The sequence below is a fragment of the Psittacula echo genome (assembly GCF_963264785.1).
Source record: "Psittacula echo genome assembly, chromosome: 3".
Classification (NCBI taxonomy): Eukaryota; Metazoa; Chordata; class Aves; order Psittaciformes; family Psittacidae; genus Psittacula; species Psittacula echo.
Genome location: NC_137736.1, coordinates 59,079,539 through 59,102,831, shown reverse-complemented (window position 1 = coordinate 59,102,831; position 23,293 = coordinate 59,079,539). Strand labels below are relative to the sequence as shown.

The following is a 23,293-nucleotide window of genomic DNA, read 5'->3' as shown; positions in this document are numbered from 1 at the left end:
CGGTGACATGGACAGTGGGATTGAGTGTGCCCTCAGCAAGTTTGCCAATGACACCAAGCTGTGTGGTTCAGTTGATACACTGGAGGGAATGGATGCCATCCAGAGGGACCTTGACACGCTTGTGAGGTGGACTGATGCCAACCTTGTGAAGTTTAACCATGCCAAGTGCAAGGTCCTACACTATCCCAGGCACAGCTACAGGTTGGGCAGAGAAGAGATTCAGAGCAGCCCTGTGGAGAAGGACTTGGGGGGTGCTGGTCAAAGAGAAAATGAACATGAGCCAGTTTCAGTGTGCGCTTGCAGCCCAGAAAGCCAACCATATCCTGGGCTGCATCAAAAGGAGCGTGACCAGCAGGTTAAAGGAGGTGATCCTGCCCCTCTACTCTGCTCTTGTGTGACCTCATTTGGAGTATTGTGTGCAGTTCTGGTGTCCTCAACATAAAAAGGACGTGGAACTGCTGGAGCAAGTCCAGAGGAGGGCCACGAGGATGATCAGGGGAGTGGAGAACCTCCTGTATAAAGATAGGCTGAGAAAGTTGGGGCTGTTGAGCCTGGAGAAGAGAAGGCTGCATGGAGACCTCATAGCAGCCTTCCAGTATCTGAAGGGGGCCTACAAGGATTCTGGGGAGGGACTCTTCATCAGGGACTGTAGTGATAGGACAAGGGGTAACAGATTCAAACTTAAACAGAGGAAGTTTAGACTGGATATAAGGAAGAAGTTTTTTACTGTGAGGGTGGTGAGGCACTGGAATGGGTTGCCCAGGGAAGTTATGAATGCTCCATCCCTGGCTGTGTTCAAGGCCAGATTGGACAAAGCTTTGGGTGACATGGTCTAGTGTGAGGTATCCCTGCCCATGGCAAGGGGGGTTGGAACTAGATGATCTTAAGGTCCTTTCCAACCTTGACTATTCTATGACTTTATGATTCTATGATGTGAGGAGAGAGAGTTTACTTGGCTTGCAACAAAGTCAGGATCTGCTGTGGGCACTTCTATTGCTTATGGTAGTTCAACATGTAGTTGTTAAGAAATCCTTGTTTATTGCATAATGCTTCTAATATGTGTGTAGTGACGGTCTGGCAATCTTTGAATGCCAATTATGAGTTCTGATCCCTAAGACTTAGGAGAGATGTCTTAGGAGCTGGCAGAATTGCCATTTGGCAAACTGGACTTAGATTCAGGACTTGGATTTCAGCATAGAAAAGACTTTTTCTTGAATAAATGGAAGGTGAAGACATAACAGCAAGTAGATATGTAGGGCTGAGAGCAACTTTCCGGATAATAGCATTGTTCGGTATAACAAAAGGAGCAGGAAGTGAGCTACATGTATGTATGTACTCGTACGTGTGTATGTGTGTATGTATGTACTTGTACCACAGAATACAGATAAAGAAAGGAGGTAATTCAAATGAATCATTTGGTTAAAATATAAATGTTGTGTTTCCCTTGTTTCTCTTTATAGTAGATGTTTTTGATTCAAGGCACAGACAAGATCCTGAAAATTCCCATGAGGCCCACAAGCAGAAACCAAAAGAGAAGGAAAGGAGACTGGCTGTGAGTCAGTGGGATATGGATGTACAATCCCTTGTTTCATCTTCTAAATGGCTTCAACTTCATGGGCTCAAAAGAAACAAACTGTCCTTATCCCAGATTTTGTCACAGATTGGATTCCAGCACAGGAAAGGTATAGGACAAATCAGTAATAGAATAATAATAAAACCCTTGACTTTGAATAGTTTTTAGGGTCATGCTTATTTTGCATTCCATTATACACAGCAGAGATTTTCACTTTGTGTCTTCTCTTATGAAAATGGCAGAAAGGGAAGCTGTATCCACAGTTGCTGACATTGCCACTTCATAGAACTGAGGAACTGCATCTCCTTTTGATCTGAGAAGGACTTAGGATCTGGGAAGAGCTTTTCTTACTCAACCATACCGTTGCTTTTCCCTAAGCTCCAGTTCAGATCATCTCCAATTTAGCCATTGCTGGGAAATAACTCGTGCTGCTGAGGCTGTTAGTCTTTTTTCTGAAAATAATACACCATAGCATCTCTGTCCATTTTTAGAGAGCAAATATAATGCATGCTGTGCCATAATCTGTGATCAGCTAGATGATCATAAGGGCCAGCCAACCTGCTTGGGAACAGTATATTATTTCCAGAGATCCAGCACTGAGGAAGAAGTTAAATTTCATTAGAATTCAGGCTGCTTTTCATGCAGAGTCAGGCTATAGAAAAATGTTCCTTTGCAGTTATCCGACAGCTGGAGAAGAAGAGTTTGCTAATAATTATTAACCATTGCCATAATAGTGCTTTGCAGAGCATGGTAAGATATTCTTTTATTTGAACAGCTTGCCGCCTGAGAAGTAGGGATTGTAATGTATTGCAATTGTTCTAGGTTGCATAATTTAAGATTTTGACTGGCTTGTGTTCATGGGGCATTCAAAGATCAACAGTGCAGATCCTGAAATCATGTATGCTGTAGAAGAAGAAGAAGCTGTTGAGCAGGGTTAATGTAGTTACAGCACAATTTTAGGAGCAGAATGTACCAGCTTAGCAGGGCAGCATGCTGTACAGAAGAGCTGCTTTGTGACGTTAAATATTCCCACCCCTAATGTTTTCCTATCAGTGGAGATCCTGTAGAAGATTTCTAGCTACTGAAAGAGCAGAGTGCAACCTTTTCCTTAGTTCCACTCACTTCTGCACCCATTTAGTTGTGTAAGAGAACAGTATTATCTGTACCAGATTTTGTATTTTGTTTGATGGACAAATATTTGCAAGTCCTGTTGTGAGGTAAATGGATAATACAGAAGTGTAATTGCCTAGATGTTTCGTTTATTGCATTTCCATGTAGATTTTGGCCTATAAATAATTAAATATGGGGTTTTTCCCCACTTCTGACTAAACTGGCAGGGAGCAGCAAGAGCAGGGCTGCTCCATGGGGGAAAACTGAGGCACAAGCCAAAGGGGACTGCAGCCCAGGCAGTGCCCTCAATGACCATCTAAGCACTGCAGGCAGAGCAGCGGCTGCTAACAGTGTTCACAGACGGTTACAGATGGGGTGAGGTGATGAACCACATCTAGGGTCAGTCAGGGAGAGCAGCCAGGAGCAGCAGGAGATGCAGCCAGGGACAAGACTGGAGACAAGGCCACAATATAGGTCTTAGAGCCACGCCTGGGAGACAGAACTGGAGACAAGGTTAAAATGTAGGACTGAGAGGTCTATCCATGAGAGAGGTCCACTATCAGAACTTGACATAGGTATACCTACAGCACAGCTAAAGCAAAGACTGTGTGCCCAGGCTGTCATAGACATAGCCAGAAAAAATTGTAAAACAAAGATATAATTAGAATTTCTCAAGTTTCTTAATGTCAAGAGTTCAGTACAGATGCATGTGCCTCAGACATGAATGGTATGCACATTAACCTGAAAAATATCTGTTTGAAGTAATCCTTAAGATTAGCAACTTGATCTTTTGTAACCTTTACTGTAGATTATGTGACCATCCTGAGGAAATTTGTGGCTTCTCGGTATGCAGATGGTCTGTTTCCTCAATACAAGGAAGCACAAGATGGCAGCGTGTATAATGTAAGTGTGACTTACTTGTGGTAACTTCCCTGTACACTCAGAAGTTGTTATCACTGCAGCAGAATGATGTGACTAATATGTCTCCCTATGGCATGAAATACTTATATTCTTTGTGAGAATTTTATCTTTTGTTCATTTTTTCTGTTTTGTCAAGCTGTTAGTGATAACAATCAGTGGTAGAGAAGCTAGTTTTCTTTTTTCTTTTTTTCCTTGCAAAACCTATGCCCTTGCCTTAATGCAGCATTGCAGTAAATCTTTCCAGACAAAACTGCAGTTTCTAAGCAACATTTACCCTGTCTTGAAAGAGGGAACACTTAAGATGCTCGTCTGAGTTAAAAAAAATAAAATCGTAGTCAATAAAACAAATGGGGATGCTGAAATAAGAAGACATAATGTGCTGTCATTGCTGATGCAAAGTGCTGCTTTGCTTAGTGCCAGTGGGTCACAAAAGGCTCAGCCTACTCTATAGAGACAGCTAGCTGGATCTCTGCCCAGGCTCATGTTCTAAGGAATGTCTTAGCAACAGCTGCTGGCAGCCTCATTGTTAAGAGGATGGATTCTGATTGAAGAGATACGCATGTGAACCAGGAGGGGAGAGAGTTAATTCATAAAGGATTTTACAAAAGCAAATGCGTTTGCATTTTTTTTCTGATAACTTGAGTAACTTCTGAGGCACAAGGATTAAAAATGGGAAAAGAGCTATTTCAGGGAGCCCTTCCGCCTCATTTTTTCCCATTAATTTGACATGAAATAGCTACATAAAGTCATAGAATCATAGAATAGTTAGGGTTGGAAAGGACCTTAAGATCATCTGGTTGCGAGCAGTAGGAAAGACATTTCTGGTGGCATTAAGGTAACAATGCCACTATACAAGATCTGGTGAGATTTCATTTAGGATGTTGTGTGCAATATTTTATACAGTTACCACAGGTTGAGAAGAAGCAGTTCAAGCCAGAACAGGTACTGGAAAGAACTAGTAGAATGAACTGCAGTCGAGTGCTGATCTTGTAAGAGTGCTTGTTTGTTGTTGACTTATGTAAGACTGAAGAAGACTGACAAAGGGCAGCATTATTCCTTTTGAATGCCTACAGAAAGGCAAATTACAGGGATAGGGGAAAGCTATAGTTTTCTATGCTAAAAGGCATGCTAGTCCAAGAATAGATGAGTATGAACTGCCATGAATAAATTTAGGCTGGACAGTCAAAAGTTTTCCAGCCCTCAGAGAAATGAAAATCTGGACTGGTCAACTGCAAGTAAAGTGGTGGTTTAAGAAAATGGCTTTATTTTAAGATGGAGTTTTATCTGTGTACTGCAATAAGCTTCTTTGTATGAATCTGGCTGTCATAGAAGGAAACTGGGTTTTCTAAGTGCTCCTTCCCAGGCCTACTACATTCCTTTGGCAGACAGCCTGAGACTGTATCTGGGAGGCACATTACAGGGCCCTAGCTGACATTAAAGAACAGAGAAAAATACAAATGAGAGGAAGACGTGTGCAGACTGACACACAAAATATCTTCTCCCTGAGAAATGTTCTTGTTTAAAACCATTTGTATCTCAAAGGTTTTGCACTGAGTCCCAAAAGGGTGATTAGAGGTTGAACGTAATGAACTTACATGGGTCAGATATATTGGGGGTATGTTTTTACAGGAACCAGCAGTGAATTTTTAAACCGAGAGATCCTTTGGCATCAGGAACGTGTCTACATATATCCATAGGGAGGGTCTGCTGGTTTTAATTTTAATATTGAATCTAGGTTTTTCTCATTTTACTGATATGGTATGGGAAGCTTTAGTTGTTGATTGCAGTTGTCTGAACTAAATTTGCCTAAGCACTTACCCACAAACAGTTAATCTGTTAATGCTGGTCATTGTTAGTGAAATAATAGTACAAACAGGAAACATTTTACATTTTCCTTTCAAATGCTAAAGGAAAGATGGAGATTGAAGTGCCTCAGTTCAAAACCATACACTCCCTTGTATGGCTGTACAAAATTTTAAGAGCCAGTCAAAAATGTAGTCTAAGAAGGTACAAAGTTTCTGTGTCCTTGTTTGTTCACCCATCTGCTCTGCAATCCTTTTTACATCCTAGCCTGTTTTCAGCTCATTCTAATTACTCCAGTCTTGAGACAGACAAGTCAGACAACCCACTGGCACTGTCCCATGCTCATATAAAAAAGATTATGAAAAGCAATTAGGACAAAATGCAGGGTCTTTTCTTTATAGCTTAGATACATTTGTCAAGTATTTGCTCTTGAAATAGTGGAAGAAAAATGGGCTGTTTTCAATGCTACCTTGGCTGGCATATCTGGCACTTGCAAACCAGCCATTGCAGCTGTGCTAAGCTTGGGGCTGCATTTGTATTATTTGTTTTGATGTTCAATTTCCTTCTCTCTCTTATTTAAATAAAGCTGACAGCCAAAAAAGAACTGATTCTTCATTTTGTGGATTGTCTAATGGGAGCTATTGAGCTATATAAGCAGCGAATGGAATGGTTAACCAGTGACAGCCGACAGTTATTTGGAGTGATTCAAGAACGGTCCATTGTCGTTGTTTTGGATTTTGGCACTGTGACTCCAGCTGAATTTGATCTATGTCGGGATGCATTTTCTATGGTACTCATGGAACAGGTGACCCAACTTGCCAAATTCAACCTCATTCGGTAAGCAGAAAGAATCATAGAATCAAAGAATCATAGAATGGTTTGGGTTGGAAGGGACCTTTAATGCTATCTAGTCCAACCCCCCTGCAATGAGCAGGGACATCTTCAACTAGATCAGGTTGCTCAGAGCCCCATCCAAGCTGACCTTAAATGTTTCCAGGGATGGGGCATCTACCACCTCTCTGGACAACCTGTTCTAGTGTTTCACCACACTCATTGTAAAAAAATTTCTTCCTTATCTCTAATCTAAATCTCCTCTCTTTTGGTTTAAAGCCATCACCAACATTACAACGGGACCTGCTAAAAAGTCTGTTCCCATCTTTCTTATAAGCACTCTTTAGGTACTGAAAGGCTGCAATAAGGTCTTCCCAGAGCCCTCTCTTCTCTAGGCTAAACAAAGGAGTCCATGTCTGTCTTTTGCTGGAGAATAAAAAGGAGTCGCATATCATATCGACATGTGTTTGTATAATACACTTTCTGTAGTGTAAATTATTCTGATTCATGTCATGATGTATCTGTAGATTTTCCACTAAGGTTCACCCACAGTCATGCTAAGCTTGCTACTTGCATTTAACAGAAGATTGTTGTTATCTGAAAAACAAAGACTAACAGAACCTAAATACTGATATATGTCTTCTACAAATGTAGCACAGAAAAACAGAATGATAAGGGGGACTTTGCAATAGCAGTAGCACTCTACAGGGTTCTAAGTATTAAGAGTGAAACAGTGAGGTCCTACTGACTGCCTAGCCATTCTTGTGTCTATAGGCATTACATATTTCTGCCTTGCAACTAAATATACGCGCCCGCAAGTGCCATGGGCACAGGCATAGTCATTTGTATTTCTATAGACTTCCATGGTCACCAAACTCAGCAGCAGAACTAGGAAACAATACTAGATTTCCATAATAAAAGACAAGCGCTTGTTCCCTAACATGAGTAAATGAATTTGGATTTAGTTAAAATAGAAGAATAGAAGCAGCTATTAAAATTTATGTATCTCTGCAGAAATTCTCATATACGCATAAAGGTTTGAATGCATAAGCTTGGGTTTGGATAGATGAATAGAAATTTGTAACTATGAGAAAAAGATGCACAAATTAGGTCATATAATTTTAAAATTGGCTCCACAATCATAACTTGCAGCTACAGTGTGATTCTTAAAGATGTTTTACCCAAGCTTTGTCCTACGGATTTGATTCTGATGCCCTATCTTAATCCTCTAGCTTGTGATACAGCTGAGATTTGAAAGTAGAAGATAACTTCCATAGCTTTTGAGAAGCACATAAAACATTTTCTTTAAAAATAATCTGCAAAGCCAAGTCAAAATTGAGGCACAGTAATTGTGTTCATTGATTTGTCTGCTTTCGCAGGAGGGAAACAAAGGATAATGGAGCATATAAGTTATTAATTTAAAATAATCTTGGAAAACATACTTGTCCTGTAGATTTGCAGGAAACTCTTCAAAATAGTGCTTGATAGGATGTTACAACTACTGAAATCAGTTGTTTTTTAATTTGCTTTCTTTTTATGTGCAAATGCAGAAGCGTACATAGTCATATACTTTGTACTTCTGTACTGCCAGTAAGACTGAGGCCCTTGATCAATTAAAATGCCAAAAAGCTTGGCATCACAAGTTTTATGTTGGTGGGTACATAAATATCAGCCCTACTGCAAAAAAAGTGTGTTGGTTAAAATGGTCTAACACAAAGGTCATGCAGGAAGTTGTTGAAAGAGACCTGTGGAAGCCAAGGGCTTTTTCCATAGATATTTAAAAAAACCATGTTTTTATTTGAAGGGGAGGTATGAATTAGGAACTGTTTTTAAAGTACTTCTAAGTTTTCTTAACCTTACTTTAGAAACAGTTGTCTCAAAAAAAAAATCTCATTAAAATTACAGTATTTTTCCTCTACTGCTTTTATTGCAAGTCTAGATTTAATATCTGTGGTTTACTATAATTATTACTTACAATATAAAATAATAGTAGCAGTAGCAGAGCTCCACTCTTGTGCTCTGCCAGCATTATTCTCACTATTTCTGATTTATAGTTAATGTTATTTTCAGGGCTGCTCAGGATCTTATGAAGTGGCAACAGAAATCTACTCCTGTATCTAAGCATACTGTAAAGTCTGCTGTTACATGGCTCTGGAGGCTGGACCATATGACAGCTGCCAGCCATACCAACTCTGCTGAAGCTCTGCTGGAAGCCATGAGTGATGAAGCGGTAAGCTCATACATCTTTTCAGAAGGCTCAAGTAAATCCAAGAATATTCATGCCAGACTGGCTACTGTGATTTGCCCTGATTTGCAATATTCATATTGCAAAGATAAATATTAATGACAGCATTTGGAAAGTTTCTTTTCCCCCAAGTGTAGCCGCATACTATGTTTACTGACATTCTGTTTATGTAAATGTGCTGCATTTTGAATGCAGAAACTTGTTTATTTTATTTTCTACAGTACACAGAATAACATAGTCATGAAGGGAAAGAGAAAACATATTCCCTTACACTTTCTTTGTCATATATGTTTTTCAGGGCTTCAAGTTTATGAGAAAATTGCTAGTACCAACATTATTGAAGACAGGGAAACAATTTTAATTTTATTATGTATCCAAATCCAAAATAGTAGGTACAGAGATTTATTTAAGCATTAACCCATGCTCGGGGTATGCAAATCCTTTTTCATCAGCCAGGTTATAGGTAGAGATTCTTCTAGGACAAAAAGACAAAGCATGCTCAGAAATTGCTACAATTAAATTCTGTTTCTGAAACTTTATTTGTTATAGCAGAGTCACAAGACACAAAACATATATGCCATCTTTTGAGCTAGTCACTTGAAACTTTTGTTATAAAGAGATATTTTATGAAATTTACTTACAGTGCACATTGTTTCAGTTCCTTAGCAGCAAAAATTTTAATGGAAAATTTGGCCTACTGTGTGTGGACTAGAATCACTGATTTTTGCTGCCATTAAGATCTGTTCATGTGCACAGATCCAACCCTAACTCCTTTGTAAATCTCAGTCTGAGACATTGTTCGAAGGAGAAAGTAAATTTGGCTTGAGTTTCCTTCTGGTTCCCTATGATGGTGGAATCTCATCTGGATGAACCTTGATATCTGGAAACTGATATTAAAAAGGAACTTGGTGAGGCACAGATTGTGCAAGAGATATTTTATATGACTGCTTTTTTAAATATCTCCTTCATAAATTTTATTAACATTTTCTGTTTGCAGTGTATTACTGATTACTTGGTAGGAAACAAAAAAGATTGTATTTAGATTTCAGTATTGTCTGGAGGAAATAAAAGGCTTGTTGGACCTGATGGATTCACATATGAAAAAATAAAATTTAAAATCTGTCCAACAGTGAAATATCTAATTTTTTTCTGGATATTGGTAGGCTAATGGGCAATCTGGAGGAGTCAATTGTGGCAGGTGCTCAACATGAAACAAACTTCAATTATTTCTGAATACAGTCATTATAATTCATAACTGACAGTTCACTTGAGTGCAAGCTTCACTATACTTGTGGGTAGAGGCTGGGGGAGACCTGGTTCAGTCCTAGGCAAAAGCTGCATACTCACAGAATAGTCCTAAATGATTCATTGCTCAGAACTGGCTTCATCAGCAGAAGCTGCTCCATAATAATAGCTCTTTTTTCTCTAGACATGGCTTTTCCTGTCATTCCTTTAGCTTATAGCCCAATACGAATTTCTATCAAAATTTCCTACCAGTACTCAGCACAGGACAGTGCTTGAGCATCTATGTAAAACAATGTCTTCCAATTCCCATTTTTTTTTTTTTTTTTGTTTAATGACAGGCTGAAGCTGTTTATTACTTTGTTGTGGGTGATGTGCCAGTGGACACAAAGGAGCTGCTCCTTGAAAAGGTTTCTGATGGCCCCTGTCCAGTCCACACTGTATCTTTCAATGCAAGGGAAGATGAAACTATTTTTTTTCTGAAAGAGTTGAGCCACTTGGCCTCTGGCAGGTATGACAAAGAAGAATCACAGTAACTTCAGTACTTGTAAAGTGCTTTGCTGCTAGAAATAGTATTGGAAGGCATCTGAATATAATCCCGGTTTTACTCATGAGGAAAATGAGACAAAGTAGTTCTGTAAGCAATCTGGGTAAACTGGGGAAATAGTACAAGGATATGGTTAAAATGCAGGACCTACTTGAACAGACCAGCTTCTCTCCATGTATGTGCTCACTGGCTCGTAGAAAGGCCATTCCTTTTTTATATCCTAAATAGTCTGTCATCTGGTCCTCTTCTGAAGTCTAAAAAATTATTCAGAGGAAGGGTCACAAAATAAACTGAACAATATTCTATTGTATTGCTTTGTACTCTGCCAATATCCACAAGCACCAGCAAAAGTTCTAGAGTTTTGTTGGATCAAGTGCCATATAGACATGTACTGAAAAGGTGATGCCTGTCCTTAAATGGGCAGTTCCTGGAACAACAGAAAACTGATGTGGTGTTATCCATCATGCATGGTTGTGCAGAAATATAGTTCTGTTACCATGCTCTCTAGCATCTATTTAGTATGATTGTGGAAACTGATATACTCCACATAGCTTGTTGGCTACTTTATCCTGGGAATCAGCTGTGTGGTGAGAATCAGCCTTCAGTAGAAAGAGATAATAAAACTTTAGTCTTGATTCTGATATCAAAAAAAGCAAAACAAACGAACAGACAAAAAACCTGCAATACCAAACTCATGTTGAATAGCAGGTGGGCAGTATAAGTCAGGAGGTGTTTGCTTAACAGAAATCACAGTACAGTTAGAGAGCTGTGAAGCGGTTGCTAGCTCTTTCTGTTTCACTGTTGTTTGTGCAAGAGTGGCAAGACCTGCAACAGTAGAAATCTCCCAAATGACAGCAGAGCAATTGGTAAGATGGCAGCCACTTAGGTCTTTTATAGCCATCTGTGTTTAGAAGTAGCTTTTAAGAGGAGCATCTGCCAAAAACCAGAACTGTGGGAAAGTGTTGTTTGCTCTGGTCTGATGTGTGTCTAAAATGATGGTGACCATTTAGAACAGTGGTATCTCCATGATATCAGGTACATTGTCAGTCACCAACCTTCATTTTATTTTGGCAATGTTTTTACTTCCTTTATAAAAGGGAAGTGAATGTTTCTTGAGTAGTAGCCAAAGGCAAGAAGGGCTGTGGCAGAGAGCTGAGAATTGTTTTGTTTGATATGATTCTCACAATCTTGTTTTTACATGAGTCTAGCCTTGGTGCAGAGACTTATTAGGCAAATTAATATCTTGTAGGTAGGTATTTGCCCAATAATTGTCAAGAAGTTTAAGTCAGCTTTCCCACAGGAATGGCCAAGTTCATGCGCTTTTCATGGCTTGAGCCTGTTTCTAGTGTAGTTCTGCTTTAGAAAGGAACCTTTTTCCTGTTCTGAGAACCTTTCTGTTTTGACAATGAAGGTAAATGAAGTCTGCTTGACTTCCTGATTTCTATGACAATAATGAAATAAATGTTCCTGTTGGGCTTTCAACTGGGAGTATAATATGACAAAAAGGTGTTAGCATCATCTCAGACATCTCAAGTGACATGTTTGCTCGTCATGTTAAAAGCATTATTAAAAACAGATTTCCAGGAGATTGAAAAGGAAGATGCCTTACAGTAAATGATACCAAAATAAAAGGATGCTCTTCATGAGAAGACTTCAGGATGTACATAAATGTGTATGAAAGGTTTGATAATATTAATAGTGTCATAGTTGAAGGTTTAGATATCTTGAACAGATAGCAAATAATTCCAAAGTTGTACACCACTATGATCTTGCATGTGTGACATACATCTCGTTAAAATTAGGTAAGTATTTATGTATTTACATACTGATGAAAACTCATTTTGTCTTACAGATTCCATGCTTTTGCTGAGAAGAATGACTCTAGAGATGCTGCTGGACCTGAACTAAAATGTGAAAAGGATGGAAAAGGTCTAATTGCTCTGAATTCCAGAAAAGTGAAAGGGCGAATGCCACTAGGTAGATAATATACGAACCAAGATGATACTGATGTTCTCAGTGAGGTTTCAGAATAGGAATGTCATACAGGAACTTGCTAAGTGTAAAATCAAAATAAGCCTCCTGCAGGCATGAGTGGGGTGAGAACAAGACTGGTCAAATTCAAATTCTGTGTATGGGAAAGAGAGGGAAAGGAAAAGACAGAAGTGAATAGAGTAGAGGATGTGCATGAGAGAATGAAAGAGAAGTGAAAAAGGGTAAAAGAACATTTATTTAGGGAGATGAAGAATAGTACTGGTGTGCTTATGCTAGTGACCTTGTGGAAATGTATAGAGAAATGGCAGAAAGAACAAGAAATAGTGTGGAAGACTGTGTCATACAACAGCCAATCAAATCAGACCCAGTTCATATGTAATATAATGGGATTAAATCAACATGAGGTTGACTCACTGCTCTCAAGATCTGAATTTGTCATAAAGAAAGGCAACAAGCATAGTAAAAGAACCATAGAGAAGAAGGTGCAAAGAGGGAGAGGGGAGGGAATTGATAAAAAAAACCCCAAACTGAAAACAAACCAATCACCTCCCCACAAAAAACCAAAACAAAACAAAAAACCAACAGGAGGAAACAACAGAAAGAAACAGTTTTACTGGAAGGCAAAATGGTAGAAAATGCTCACTGTGTTTCTTACAGTCACAGCACAATTTCCTTTGAGTAAGTCAAGTCAGCCTTATTGTTTAGTGGGACTGGACTGGGGTTTCAGCTAAACTGGAAGGATACCAGCTTGTGATGTGAAGTGAGGCTGTGTATGTCGTCTGTTTTCTTTATCATCAGGAGGTTAAATAATAATAATAAAAAAATATTTAAAGTATCAGGAGGCATAAGACCTCTTTATTCTAATGCTTACTACCCCATTATGCTGGGGAGAATTAGTGTTGCTCAAATGTAGAATGGTGTTATCCTCTTCTTACTGCTATGGAATGTATGACATCTAGTGATTCACCTAAGGTTGTCAGTCTTGGACTAACTGACCCTTACTCCCTAGGTTATACTTTAGTTCCTTGTGGACTAACCTATCCTTCACTAGGACTGTGATTATAACAGCATGAGAGAATCATAGTGGGGGGCCAGAAATAAGAAAGTGAGGTGTCACCTGTTTTTTCACTTAGTGAAGGGACACTCAAGCCTCACCCATGAGAATTTAGAAAGCTACAGCAGAGTATGCTGCAAACCCTTATCTCTTGTTTCATACTAATTCAGAGAAGTATAATAATTGCCTTCAGTCTGCTCTGAGTGCTTCCTTGCTGGACCCCATATGGGAGTGTGTGGAGGGGGAGCTGGCTTCCTCTTGCCCCGGGCAGTCCGCCTATTTCAATAGATGGGCTAGAGCTCCTGTAGGACCGAAATTACTTCCTCACCACTGTTTCTGAAGCTGAAAGCTGAATAGCTTTAATTGCTCAAAAGGGCAGTAATCCCCTTGAAGTGCATTGTCTGTTGTGTCTTATTGCTATTATGGAGTAGAATTTACACATTAAAAAGGAGCACAATTAGCTTTCTGCATTTACTGGGTATTATAAGTACAGTTGTGACATCACTGGCAGCCAATCAGACTGTGTCAGTTGGATGCAGAATCTAAAGTCCTTTCAGAAAAGAAAACACTTTGGAGACATTATTATGGTCTGTGTCTGATGTCTCTTGTTTCAGAGACTCCTTCAAGGGTGTAGAAGGCAATAATAATAAAAGTGAGGATTACTCACTAATGGGCTCTGAAACTGGTTCTTGGATGTGTGGCATAAACTATACAAGGAAATAAATAGAGAATGAACCAGAGATTTAATCTTCCAAATGTGGTATTTCTTGAAAATAAGGGGCGGCACAGGAATATTTTGATTACGTTTCTTTTTGCACCGCAAATGCAACAGCTGGAAACTGAAACTCATTATTATGTTTTGTAGACTGGAAAAGCTGTTTTAAGGACATCTGATAGTTTTCTGGGTGTCCACTGAGTAACAGCATTTTGCAAATACAGGATAACGTTGTGTTCACTCTTTCATCTGCGTAACCAAATCAAGTTGGAAGTGAACTGTTTAAAACTTCAGATAAGAGCTCCATTCTCCCCTGTTTTGCATCTTGAGCAGTCATTTAGAAAGCAAGCATGAGAAACTGCCAAATTTGATTTTTTTTTAACACTCATTTTGAATGGGTGCCTGACATCAAAACAGGTGTAAGTCAGTAAAGAATTAAAGTCCTTATGTTGACAGACTAAGATTTACTTAAGGCAGAGAAATGTTTTTACATACAGCCTAATTTCATCCATGTGGTGGTATCTCCTCATCCAGCACTGATTTTCCTGTTATCACTTTTGCCTACATTTTTTTTCTGTAGCTTCTTCATCTGCAAAAGCTGCAGAAATAAGCAATCCTGTTCTGTAGTTAAAATTATAAGTGGAAGGGAGGTGAAATTTAGAGTGGAACTCAAAGACATAGAGGGCAAGAGATGAAGGAAGTTGTGGAGCAGGTTCTTGCCAAAAAGAGGTACAGTTGTGTCATCTGGGAGTGACAGGGAGATAAGTGCTAAACAGGGCTTGAAAAACATTGGCATTTTGAACTACATCCTGAAATGAAGAGCGGGTCCTTGTTGGCTGAAATAGAAACAATAGTAAGTCTTCATGCAGTGGTGGTATAGATGAGCAGGTATGTGTAAAGAAAATGCAGATGGGCTGAAATCAGGATTTGACTGATGTGACAAATCCAGAGGGATGTGTCTTACCTCTGCATGAATAGTGTAAGACTGTATTCTTAGATGTGTTTGATTTTCCACATTTACCTGAAGTTCACAGGGAAAATGTCAGGTTACTGTGTATAAAATGGAAGTGGAAGAGATCCAGCCTCCTGTAGGACATTGAAGTCGATGAACTCTGTACTGTTTATGTACACAGACATGGGAGAGACTGAACCCTCCCTTTGGAGAGCCAGGATAACGACTTAAGAGTAGCTACTTTGCCTACAAGCTGTAGCAAAGATCATTGCCTCTGCTTTTTCCTTCCATGTGCTTTGTCTGGTCTAGGAGCTTAACCTTGGCCTGGCAACTCTTTTTGCTAATGTGTAGTGAGCAATGCAGATATACCATACCACATGGGATACAAAGTTCATTCACTTTGTCTATTTACCCAGTGGCAAAGGGGCAGGATCAGGCGGCGGTGAGTTTCAGTGCTGCCTGACCTGGCAGGTATGCAGGTAAAGCTGTGTACTCTCCTCCTATGCTCCTTTGTAACCTTCGTTCGTCCCCCTTTAACTGAGGATTGTACAAATCCACGCTTGAGGAAATATTGCTGTGTTCTGCTGCCACGTAGAGGCTGAGGCAGGGACCAGCAGTGAAAAAATTACATTGCTATTTGCCTTGCAGGCAAATGAAGTTAAAAATAGACCTTATTCCATTATATTTGGATTTGCTTACCTTCACGGTCTAAGTCAGGTAATCATAGATGTAAGAAATGCTTCTATTTTCCATGAGCTGCATGGTATTTGCTTATGTTTCAAAGATACTGTAGATTTTGCAGGCTTGTGTTTTGTTTGGTTTTGTTGGGTTTTTTTGTTTGTTTGTTTGTTTTGTTTTGTTTTGTTTTGTTTTTGTGGCACAGGCTTTTTTTTCCTTAGCAGGTTTTATGTCTTGACTATGAAATGAAATGGGTTACAGTGACTTGTCAAACTGGATGACTTTGTCTGCTGGGAAGTAGGTGTGGAAAAGCTGCTTCTTTCAAGACTGCCTGACAGTATTAAATAACTGGTAAATGGAAATGAGGGTGGTTATGAGCTTCTGTGTACACGTGCAAGTGCATCTGTGATTTTTGCTTAGATCCACCATCCTGCTTCTCAATTCACTGGTGCCAGCAAAACGCCTCTGCCCCGTGCCTCAAGCTCTCCCTGCATCCATCCCCACCCTCTTCCTCTTTTTCAGGGCTTCCCTTCTCCAGAGCAGAAAAGCCATTTAACCCAGGACAGGCCATATTTGAAACGTTACCCAGTGTGAGGTGCACTGCAAGGTCGCCACGGCCGCAGTGAAGGCTGAACGTAACCGACTGCGCTTCTCTCCGCAGGCCGGTGAAGGCAGCGGGGCGTTACTGGCTGCTCCTTCATGCATGTCTGGTGGTCGCCCGCTTGCCGTTGCCATGTGGTGGTGTTTGAGTCGGAAACAGGGGGTCCCCAGGGGGTCTGGCCGTTAAACGGCCAGCCAGGGCGGTTGGGCAGTTGAGGGGGGTGGCCCTTCAGGGCAGAGTGTCAGGGAGGGCCGTTTGCCTCTCGGGATAAAGCGATTATTTTAAAACAAGGTCTTTCCAGTGATACGGGTGCCTGAAGGTGTGCAAGAGCCCGGGGGCCTGGAGCAGTTGAGGACTGCATTCCCCAGGGGGTTGACTTTCAACTGCTTTTCGGTTGCTGGCCCCCAGAAATGGCACAGCTGAGGTGTGAGCACAGGGGATTTAAACCGAAGAGAGGTTAGTGCTTTCTTGGTCATTTTTCACTGATGAGCTTTGAGGGGCAGGCTGAAGGTTGAGAACCACACCTGGAAGATGCTCTGTGTTGTATGGTGTATGTATATTTTGAGTTTGGGGCTAGGTTTCAAAATGTATATCTTTTCCTTCCCACTCCTCCTTAGCTGGAGAGGAAAAGAGGCTGAAGTGAGCCTCCTGTGTCACTACAGATGTCACTGTTTGCAACCTGCTCTCCCTGTTGAATCCGGGGAAAACTGTTGCTAGCTAAAAGGTTTTCTAAGCAGCTTGAACTTCACAATGTGCAGCTGTTGATGCCTGCATTTGTCCTCTATAGTAAGTGTCATCAAACATACTTGCTTTGAAAGTGCATGCAGTTTTACCTTTGTAGTGCTGCAGCATAAATGAGGGAAACCCCCTTTTTGTGTAATACCAATTAAATACACATACCTTGCAACAGTAATTGTGTAAATTTGATGAGTCCGTAACATCAATTTAAGGGGAAATGAAGGAACACAATGATAACATCAGTATTGTTCTAAAGGTAGTTGAAATACGCATAGTTCTTTCAATATTTTCAAATGTAACATTAAAAACATTCACAAAATTAAATCTGGATCCCAGCATTTGATAGCTTATGGAGGATATCTGGATTTAGTGAGAGACAGCTTCACTGGAATTGCATCCTTAGCAGTCTTAAATTTGGAAATATGTGCATGTGTGGTGTGAATGCATGTCTTTTGTGGTTTTAACTGTGACAACAGGTGTATGTGTATGTATATATATACACACATATATTCAATGGCTGACTACCCATCAGAAATTCTCTAGCTCCCTACTTGCTGGAATTTTGCCAATGCTCAGATTTTGTATGTTTTCTGTTTCTGGGAAAGTTCATTTATAGGAGAAAAGTTGACGTCCTTCTGAAGTATTTGAACAGAGTACTTTCCTTGAACTTTAAAAGTAATGAGAACAGACTGAGGTTTTTTCTTCCATTTGTATTTTATGTTGTGGAATGATCTGCTTTATTAAAGCTTTTTTTTCTTGATTTAAGAGCTGTTGATCTTTGTCCCAGTGGCTGAAACAGATGTTTTTGAAATGCAGGAAGGTCCCAGGAGATGGCAGTGTACAATAACACATTTCAGAATATTTTTTAGAAACTAAAAGCATTTCACAAATAAAACTGAGCTCTTATTTTGTAGAACTTTCATATCATTCTTTCAGGGAAGTTTATCGAAGAACAGAGTTTGTTTGTCTACTGATAGCCTATTTGAGTAGAAAAGTTTGCGTGTCTTATCTTTTATACAGTGAACCACCACTGTATATTAATCAAACCACTACAAGATAAGATACAGTTGCCTTGTTCAGCATCTTTATGTGTAACTCATAATGCATTGTACTGCAATGGGTTGTAGTCTGTGTTTGTTGTTAGGATAGCTCATTATTCAATTTATTTTATATTTTTACTGTAATACTACACACAGTTTTTGTGTATTCTGCTATACTGCAAATTAAACTCTGAGGCTAACCTAATTTAACAGTGTCTTTTAATAGTGTCCGTACTAGTTAGGTATACATGGTGCCTCAATTTTAATAATTGTATTCTACTAAATAAATATATACTTTAAAAATCAAGACAAACATATATTTTGCGATTAAGAAAACCTTTTATCAACTCCATCTTTGGATTTTCCCAAGTTTTTTGAGACTATAGCCTCACAGTAAAGCACTTTATTTTGTAGCATTTATTTATGACTGTTGAGAATTATTTAGATAAAAATAAACTTACCTTAGCAAAATTTCATCACAGACTCTTCAGGAAAAGAAGATTTAATTTTAAATAAAGGTATTTATGTACTTTAAGGGAATTGAAATTTAGGTGGAAAATATCTTCTCTTTAAAGTTTTAGAGTTGGGTCTAGTATTTGGAGGCAGGTTTTTCAATGAGGCCCAGGGGACAACGTGTGAATTTCTTCGTGGAGTTTGCTTATTACTATCTGAGAGTGTTAAAAAGGATTTGCTTCCATTGTGGGAACAATCTGTGGCCAGCTCTGGAGGTTACTTCAACCAAACTAAGCACCTCTCATATCCTGTTGCCAGCTTTGAGCCCCCTTTTAAAGTCTGTCTAAGAACAGCGTTTGAGGTCCAGCAGTGACCAAGAAAACAAGGTCATAAGGGAACATCTGACCAATGACTTTGTGGTAATTGAGGAGTTATAAAAAGCAGAGATTGTGTCAAAATATCAAGTTCTATTTATGATTTCTTTTGCAGTAGCTGGTGTCCGTGAAGATGTCTTTTTGATCTGGAAGGAATTAGGGGAAGCCAAGAGTACAGTGAGACGAATTCAGAAAATTTTATCAGAATCTGACCAGTCTGCTTCTCAAGATGGTATCATTTATGTTTCTTTCAAGACAGTTGCCGTTATATTAATGATCGGTATTTTATTTGTGAACAGCTTTGATTACATGTCAATTTGGGGATGATTTTCTCAGAAATGCCTATGTACAGGTAGCACTTACACTTGGCATCTAAACTTAGGGTTGCTGAAAACTTTCCATTACAAATCTGTTTACTACTGCTTAACTCTGCTGAACTTTAACAGCTCAACCTAAACACACCATTTTTAGTTCACCAGTGATTAGGTTTAGAAATTGCCTAGATTTCAAGATATTGAAACTCCCTAAAAGGGAAGAAGTGTGGATTTGAATTCTTATAGTCAAAGTTAGAGGACTGAAACAGATTCTGGATGAGTGCTCTGACAACTTTTGTTTTAAGAAACATGGAGAAACACCCACATTTGTTCATTAAACTAATAGTTCCCATTATGTTTGGCCTAAAACATGGTCCATTTGTTCTGTGCATACTGATTGGATTGAGCCCTAGTGAAGACAGAAGCAACATACCTGGTTTCTGAATCTCTGGAAGGCTTAAATAGGGGTGGTGAGAAGCTCAGCCTTGATAAGATGGAGGTGCTCTGGGCATGCTCTGGAGCAGAACTATCACACTGACAAGACTTAAATACTGAAAACTCAGGAACCTGTAGATTCTAGGCAGCTTCAAGTGTTGGACTGCAACGTAGGGGGTAGATCTTCAGAATTATAGCTGTGATTGTTGGTACCTGTATTCTGCATTAGTCCCTGTTTTTAACATATTTATATGCTGTCTGGTGATATTTTTTTCAGAAGTTGATACAAGATTCAGGTTGAATTAGCAAAAGGCATCAGTGATTTTGTGTAGCTCCAGTACTGTTTGTGCAGTGCAATTGCTTTTGCTTTGACTAGGTGGAGGCTGGGGCCAGATGCCATTTTCTGGATCACCTGCTGAGGAATGCTTTATACAGTCAGTTTTTCAGTCAGTTGAACTCTCATCAGTGTGTTGAGTTGTGTGGCTGGGGTGGTAATGTTTAAGATTCGTAGTTGGAAAATTTGTCTGCACTGGGTTTGAACAGTAACATAACTGCAGGACTTAAGCTTGATTTTTTTCTACTGTGAAGGCATAATGCAGTTCTTTATACTGATAATAGCATCTTCTGAATGAGCAGGACTTCCCATATGAAGTTAAACAGCTATACCATAATGCATATGAACAAAAAGGCCACAATAAAGCTGCAAGGGCAGCCCTAATTTCAGTGTTTATTTATATATTCCTGACTACGCAGCTTTAATGTTCTTTTAGTGTTTGCCTTCATACACAATCACTTCATAAATAAATTAAAATAAATGAACTTACAATGTGATTTATTTTGTCAGTTCTTCAGCATTGTTTGACTGTTTCCCATTGATCTAAATAACTGCAGTCTTTTTGTCTGTCTGCATTTCTTCCTGGTTTTGCCTTTCTGATCTGTTTGAAATGCTCTGCTGCAAAATGTAGTTTGTTGTGAAAATTGCAATGTTCTACAGGAGAAGAAACAGAAAAACAGAGATACTTTTTTTCTGCTGACTCTTCAGAAAATGCACTAGTTAACTGAAATGAGATGTGATTTTTACATAAAGCATGTGGAAGAAGGAAAAGAACAATTTTCTTTTAAAATTATGTGAATGCATTTGTGACACTTGCCACACTGGCTGTTCTAAGGACCACAAGCAATCAAAAATGTTTCACATGAACAGGTGTGACCCTATACCTGCCCTGATGCTGGCTCATCTGTGTGTGTGTGTTAAGACAGTAGATGTCTCCATAGGTTTGTTTACAGGCTCAGGAACTCAATACTGTTGTCACTGTAACTGTATCATAGTAAAGTAGATATTTATACCAGCTAGGTTCACTAAAGTTGTAGTGTGAAAAAATAAATTCACCCTGCTATGGGATCCACTGCTAGGACATTTGGTTTAGGTGTGGTTTACTGAGCTACTGACAAGTGACTGTAGAGCCCTCTACTCTATTGCCAGTATCTAGAGATATTCAGTGCCCAACTTTAAGATGGTCCCTAGAAAATTTCTAAGACAAAAAGGTAACATAAGGGTAACAAAAGGGTAACATAAGAACTGTCATACCAGATCAAACAAAAAGAATACCCTGTTTCTTTCAGTATCAATTAAAAATGCTAGAAGGAGTGTGTAGAGCTACAGAAAATGAGTTAGGATGGCCCACAAGTGATTTATGGCTTGGGATACATGGTGCAATACTCAGCCTATAAAAAGGCAATATTGCAGAGAAACACAATAAAATCTCTTCCAAAGACTTTGTAGTTTGCTTTTTACATTAAATGGTCTTCTCTGAAAAAGACCAATGGCAATGTTAAACAATACTCTTGACTGCATTTTCAATTTTATCTTCCGTTGCTTCATTTTCTCAAACGATTCTCCTTGAAGTTAGGTATCTTATAAAGGAATCCCTTCTGAATTTTTTGCAATTCAACTAGTATGAAGGTTAAGCCAACCTTCATACTACTAAGAATATTCCTTTTATATGTTGATCTTGTAGCTATTTGTCTTCTTTATTCTCTCTCTTCTGATGGGTTTGTTCGAGTTACAAAGGAATTTGTTGCAAAGAATTGTCTGAATAAGGATAAGGCCAGCTACCAAAATAGAGAATATTAAAAAGCAGTCAGAAATGTCCGCTCACTCCAATGCTGTCAGTGCAAGCAAGACAAGTTTGGAAATTTTGACTCCGGTATCATAGTCTGTTTTTGAAAATAGCTTATCCAAAATGAACTGTGTTATACAGGAGATTTTGTTTGGTTTGTTTTCTTTATTAGCAACGAAAGGGGATCATCCATTACAAAAGCATACATCTGACAAGTATTTGACTTCTGAGAAGTGGTTGCAGAAGTATGGCTTGAAAGCTCAGAAGCTCACACTGTATGATGCACTTGCTGATTGCACTTTTCGCCATGCAGATGGGATTGTTGACATAAAAACTAAACCAGAAGATGAATCTTCACAAACTGATGCTGTGAGTATTGTTAATTTTCCCTCATGTCCTGTGAGTTGCTTGGTTTTTCTTTTAAAGCTTGAAAACTTGACTAATAGATGAATTTATAATTAAGTGTATGGTCTGTTATTTTGTAGGTTTTGTTAAAATCAGCTTATTAGTGGGCTGGGACAAAGGTGTTCATAAATAAGATTGTGTCAAAGGCTGGGACAAAGGTGTTCATAAATAAGATTGTGTCAAAGGGCCATTTGAAAATTGCTGTTTCAAGGAGTCTTTCCTGGTCCACATATAGTTTGCAAATAAGAATCAGACTGTCTTAAGCAATGCCTGGTTTTGCTATGCATTTGTGTGGGGTAAGTCAAAGCTTGTCATCTTTATTTTTCCTTAGAAGTGTTGGTCTCAGCTGCTCCAGTATTTGCAAGTCTTTAAACAAATTTGGATTAATTTGTCCTCTGTTTTTCTCAAGATTTATCATTACACTATTTGGTAAGCTTCTGTTCTTGCTAGCTACAGGAATAAAATCAGTTTCTACCAGCTTTTGCCACCCTGTCCCTATCTTCACCTGTTCATGTGCAACAAGCATGTACCTTTGAAGTTTGTTCACTGATTATTGCTGCAAAATAATGTGTTTTCGAACATAAACCATGCTTTTCTTGGCTGTAGGAGACAAAGAAGAAGGTAATTAATGCAAAATACTGCGACAGATTTGTACATACCTTCTGGAAAGATGGATCTATGGTTCACCTATATGTTACTACAGAAAAGTATAAGCAGTATGAAGAGAAAATGAGGACAGCTCTCAGGCAAGTGGAAGGAAGGTTAGTGTTTTGTCATGTAAAGTCAGTTTGTATTATTTTATGTTGGTGTTGAAATGTTTGACATTTACTGTCATAAGAAGCTTAAGTTGTTGGTAAACTGCCAGTACTAAGCCAGAAATCCATTTTGGATCAGAATCTTGTATGTAGGATTTCTTAGTAGCCATGTGAGAAAACTGATGAACAGTTTTATCTTTTGTTCTTCTGGAACACAAATGTGAGTCAGTTTGCACATTATTAAAATACTGCTAAAAGTGCCAAAAAGCATCAGGACATAAGGTGGCAGAGAACTTCTGGAATCATCAATAAAGCTTTGTAAAGATTCATTCTGTGTACATCCATGTGATACCTCTGACACCAAGTAGCACAGCTTGGCTTGTGCCCATATCGAT

The 23,293-nt window shown here is 39.1% G+C and overlaps 1 protein-coding gene across 1 annotated transcript in view; it reads left to right on the top strand.

The window, feature by feature from the left end:
• VWA3B (von Willebrand factor A domain containing 3B) overlaps nt 1-23,293 on the top strand; it is a gene marked incomplete at both ends in the record, with an annotated part of 64,964 nt that overhangs the window by 1,248 nt on the left and 40,423 nt on the right. Inside the window, 9 exon segments of the mRNA XM_080612538.1 lie at nt 1,464-1,682; nt 3,492-3,586; nt 5,994-6,244; nt 8,309-8,468; nt 10,067-10,236; nt 12,125-12,249; nt 18,985-19,101; nt 21,911-22,107; nt 22,750-22,904. Of these exon segments, the coding sequence (XP_080468664.1) occupies nt 1,464-1,682; nt 3,492-3,586; nt 5,994-6,244; nt 8,309-8,468; nt 10,067-10,236; nt 12,125-12,249; nt 18,985-19,101; nt 21,911-22,107; nt 22,750-22,904 (1,489 nt within the window).